The sequence below is a fragment of the Ursus maritimus genome, unplaced genomic scaffold (genome assembly GCF_017311325.1).
Source record: "Ursus maritimus isolate PB19 unplaced genomic scaffold, ASM1731132v1 scaffold_46, whole genome shotgun sequence".
NCBI lineage: Eukaryota > Metazoa > Chordata > Mammalia > Carnivora > Ursidae > Ursus > Ursus maritimus.
In genome coordinates this window covers 199,909-205,310 of record NW_024426619.1, presented here as the reverse complement: position 1 = coordinate 205,310, position 5,402 = coordinate 199,909, and the positions used below count along the sequence as shown (strand labels likewise).

The 5,402-nt window shown below is 33.8% G+C and overlaps 1 protein-coding gene across 1 annotated transcript; it reads right to left on the bottom strand.

Moving 5' to 3' along the window:
• Window positions 1-2,102: 2,102 nt before the first annotated feature.
• Window positions 2,103-3,144, bottom strand: LOC103680930 (olfactory receptor 4K2-like). The gene has a single exon (XM_008710442.2). It carries the CDS (start codon window positions 3,060-3,062, stop codon window positions 2,103-2,105), a length of 960 nt encoding a protein of 319 aa, XP_008708664.1. The 5' UTR covers window positions 3,063-3,144.
• Window positions 3,145-5,402: the final 2,258 nt, after the last annotated feature.

Below are 5,402 nucleotides of genomic sequence, written 5' to 3'. Positions count from 1 at the left end.
GAGGTGGTGGGGTAATGAGGTAATTGAGTAATGAGCATTAAGGAGGGCACGTGATGTAATGAGCACTGGGTATTATATGCAACTGTGAATCACTAAATTCTACCCCTGAAACTGATAATTCACTATATGTTAATTAACTTGAATTTAAATAAAATCTAAAATTAAATTAAATTTAAAAAACTAAAACAAAGATGATAATTTTTACTGAAGAATGGAATTGAGACAAAAGGACATTTTTACCTTAACTTTTTCTAATTTGTCTGATTGACTTTGAGGCAAGAAGGAAGAGTTTATGATTTGGCTAAAAATGAACTAGTATTTTAAAATAGAATATGGTTTTATACCTAACTCCAACTCTACATTTCTTCATAAACTTCTGCCACATTATTTAACTTCGGATATTAAATATTTGGCTTGGAGATTTGTTGAAGCATGCTGAAACCTTAGAGATACAGAATAAATGTCAGAAACTATTAATACCATTAATGCCAAACTGTCTAAATCCATCATAACAGATTGCTTCTTAAACTATTTTCACATACTTTAGTCAGTTCAAAGAGATACAGCCTATCAGTATACTGTTATTCATAAAAATCAAAGTATCTGGCAATCTAATCTAATTTTTTCCAACTACCCTCCGTGTCAGCAATGGAAAAATAGAAAGTGTTCTTTTGTTTTTCTGCCATATGTCTTAAGAAGCCACAAAGAGACATCCTAAAACTAGAATATCAAATTTTATAAGCTTCTGGTTTCACTGGAATGCAGTTATTCTTTAAAAGCATACTACTTACAAATAAGATGCATTTTCAGTCAGAGTCTGTGCAGGTGGGAAAGGTAAAGAAAATGACATTTTTAGAGTCTATTCTGTCCACTTCCCATAAAATCATCACAACAAACAATCTATTATCTTCACAATAAAAATTAAAAAGGCTAGAGATATAAAGTGACTATCCTAGGATAGCCCAACTACGAAATGACAGATCCAAAATTTAATTCTGAGGTCTGTGTATATTCAGAGAAATGATCTTTGCCCCTTACAGTGATTCAGTCTTGAACCAGCTCTATGAATTCTCTGCATCTTAGCTTCTTCATCAGCTGTTAGGGAAGTGATTTGGTCAGCTGATTTCCAAAGACTATCTTGTAATAAAAAATATCTTTAACACATAATAAACCAGAATAGGGAGAATCGTGCTATATGTTTTTAAAATTAGTTTCATCTTTTCTTCTTATAGGCTACATTATATTGAAAATGAGAAACAAAACTCATACTAAGACTAATAATATTTTGGAAATGACAGACTTGTCATGAATGAAGTAGTTAATTTTCCAAACATTTAGTCTTGATATTAAATGAATTCATCATATCTCTAATATTCAGTCAGGTTTAAAAAGTTAATCAGACTTCAATGGTTCACTTTCTACATTTTAAACTTCACAAATGGCCATTTAATCAGTTATTTGCTATATTAAATATCAAGTGTGGTAGTGATCAGTATACTTCTTTAAAAAACATATTGTTAAATTTCACATCCTCCAAACTATTCTGTTTTGTTTAAAGCTGACTCAGAACTCAAGGAGTTGGTTGTAATAAATCAGGATTGTTCAGCTTTATTCAGAAGAAACTCTTCATGATATGAATTTCCCCACAAAAATATCCCCAATGTATGAAAAAAACCTTGGTATGCCCAATACTCTTAATCAAAGTTCTGCAAGTGGACACCATCAGAGTGCCACAAGGCTGCCACTGAGTGGGAATGTTCTGGGTTAGAAGACAAGAGAATAGTAATTTTTCTCAGGCTTCTCTAAGTTGACTGAGGAATGTTGATAGGACTCAGGGATATATGAAACCCTGAATTTATGTTTTGATGATATCTGCATTTTTCTATGAAAATAACGTATAATTTCAACAGATTTTCAAATGTATCTATAATCTCAAAAGGCTTGCAAACATCTCACTAACTTCTAGGCAAGATATTTCACATCTCTCAACCCTGGCTTCTTATTTTTGTGAATTTAGACTAAAGAACTTGAAATGAAGATCTAAGTTTAATTATCTTTTGCTATAAGGAGAAAACTGATGATGTAAATCTCAGACAGGAGATTCATTGCACTGGGTATCTTGGAGTAGTTTTCCCAAGGTTTAAGTTTTGATTACTTAGTTTCTTCTTCACAGCTGTCTTCACTTCCTGATTTCTCAAGGTATAGATAAGTGGATTCAGAAAGGGGGTGAAGATGGTATAGAAAACAGACAGAACTTTGTCTACCAGGAAGTTGGTGAAAGGCCACACATAGATAAAGATGCAGGGCCCAAAGAACATTAACACAACCATGAAATGTGCAGTGCAGGTAGACAAAGCCTTAGATGTTCCTGTAGAGGAGTGGTCCTTGATTGTGACAAGCACAATGACATAGGAGGTGAGCAAAAGCAGAAAACTTATAAGAGCAATCACACCACTGGTTGAGATCATGAAGATTCCAAGAACATACATATCTATACAAGCCAGCTGGATGACCAAAGGAAGGTCACAGAAGAAACTGTCTACAACATTGGGACCACAGAAGGGTAAATAGAGGGTAAAAGCTAACTGGCTCATTGTATGCAGGAAGCCCACTGTCCAAGAGGTTACCACAAGCCCAGCACATACTCTTTGGCTCATAATTGTTGAATAATGGAGAGGTTTGCATATGGCAATGTACCTGTCAAAAGACATGGAGATCAGCAGCACAATCTCAGTCCCAGTAAAGAGGTGCAAAAAGAAGATCTGAGAAATGCAGCCCTCAAAGGAGATGGTCTTACACTCAGCAAAGAAGTCCATGATCATCTTTGGAGTGGCAAAGGAGGACAGGCACATGTCAATGAGAGACAGGTTGCTGAGTAGGAAATACATGGGGGAGTGGAGGTGTGGGGTGGATAGAACTGTGAGCAAAATCAGGCCATTGCCCAACATAGTTATCAAATAGAGAACAGAAAACATCACAAAGAAAAAAGTCTGGAGCTCAGGAGAATCAGTAAGTCCAAGTAATACAAATTCAGACACTCTAGAATGGTTGAACCCCTCCATTGATCTGCAGACTGCTCTGTCATGACAAAATAAGACAAAATGACATAGTTAGAAAATGTGACACTTTTACGATTACATATGAAGGAGTCATTATATCAATTAGTAATTCACCAGAACATTGATTACCTCAAAGCCTACTAATAACTATCTCAGTAAAGATTTTTCCTTTTGGAACAAACTTAACAATTGCCATCAGATAGCACTTCGAATGGACATCTTCTTGGTTTTGGCCAACATCGGTACATTTTGGGCTATACTTATCATATACCCACACAATAATATTCCCATTCTGAATACTAAGGAGTTACATAATCCATATTTATAGAGTAAGGTTACCCTAAGTTAGTGTGCTCTACTTAATAAGTCAGTTATGTAAAAGTTTAAATGAGGGCTGGAATCTCCAAACTTTCTGTTAAACAACAACAATAAAAATATAATTATGTCAAATCCATTGTTGAATGCTGGATGTAACTAATAGTTTAACATAACAATTTCAAAAGACCCATTAAGTATCCTATGAGGGTAATAAATGATTCTTTTAGTGGTCTCCTGTTTTCTCAGCTACAGAAAAATCCAGTTCCGTTCTCACTTCACTTGCAAATTTTCAAATTGTTTTGTCACTATTGGTAAGTATTATTTTTAATATGTAATATATAAATAATTTCTTAATTCCATAAAACTATTGATAACTAAAAGGTACCTGAAACATAAGTTATTCTCGATTTTATTTTATGATTTCAAAGAAACACTTAAAAAAGAGAGAATATCCCTCCTTTACATCTCATGCTATTCCAACAAAGCTGCTTTTTTAGACTAAAAAGAAAAATAGATTCTAGAACTTAGCCAGAAATATACAAGATGAGTGTTTGGCATCTTGTAATACCAGAATATAAGGTGCTCAAAACAAGACAAACAAAAAACCCACTTAGGTGGTAGTATTTCAAAGTGACCCAGGAGCCACTGCGGGGGAAGAAAAAGACAGTTCAAGGACTCAGACTCATTTTTCAAAATTGAGTTTTTTATTTGCAGCACATTGCAAGTGCTACAAATACCTTCTATGATGTTTTTCATCTAAGTAACCTCCTGTTTTCCCATTAGAGAAAAATTTGTCTTCATCCTCACTTATTTGCACATATTCAAATTGTTCTGTCAATATTGATAAATATTTGTAAGACTTATCAGAGAACAATATTCCAGAAATCTGACAACTGAACTGTGGCAAAGTAGTTAAAAGTGTTAAGGTGTCCTTAACCTGCTTTGTGACTTTGATCATACCTGAGTAGCCTCTGTCTTCACCTGAGATAATTAAATTAGATAGCTTGCATAAAGCCCTTCTATCTCCTGGACAACATTCAAGAACTCTCTAGGTTTCAAAATCCAAATTTAAGAAGACTGCTCAAAAGTAATCAGCTTGTTTTATTTAATTAATAATTATAATAATTGCAGTAAAAATATTCAAATCTAGTTTTAATTCAGGGATTTAGAAAAAGATATGTGCTTATAAAATCATTTCATCTTTTTGAAGTTAAATTACTTCTTTCCAAATGAAAATTATGAGTACCTTGATGTATCAAAAATCTCAGCCTCACTCATTTGAATATTTGTTCTATTTTCCTAACTTAATAATGTAATTAGTAATGAAAATGCAAACTATTATACCTAATTTATATATGTATATATACACATATATGTATATATGATGAATATATTGTGTATTCATTTATAAGTGAATAAACAGTTGCTGGGTTTTTTCTCCTTTCATTTCCAGAAAGGCATCTCTAATACCTATTTAATGAAATCATCCATCTTTATGTCTTCAAGTTATATATATATATTTTCCTTACTACCCCTTCATTATATTTGCTCTATAGAATTATTAAATGAATTGCTTTTGCCACCTGATGAACACAAACCATGATTGCTTCTCAAGATCCTTCATATTATTTCCAGGTTTTAACCTACCAGCTATACATCAGGAATCAAAAACACTACATCTTTCAAGCTTCAGAAGCCTTTTGAAATCACCATGGTCCTTAGTAAGCATCAGAAGCCTGGAGTATGGATATATGTTTTTCCCAGTCCTGGTATAAAAGCCTCTAGAAAGCAGCGGCATTTAGGAGCTGAGGGATTGGATACTCCTGTCTACTTGCAGTAGGAGTTATTAAAATGTTCCTCTGACTTTTCCCAAAGTTGCAAGAATTGTGGAGTGTGTCTTTGCTATTTAAAGTGAGGATACACATTTATGATGCTGCAGTGTTCGTTAGAGGAAGAGCACAACTGGGACTGGCCTAGGAGAAGGACAACTTTGAGCAGTCTGAAGAGCATTTAAGTAGCAAAAAA

What these genes read in the sequence shown, in the direction of transcription:
- LOC103680930 (XM_008710442.2), bottom strand. Translation starts at nt 3,062, where the DNA reads ATGGAGGGGTTCAACCATTCTAGAGTGTCTGAATTTGTATTACTTGGA.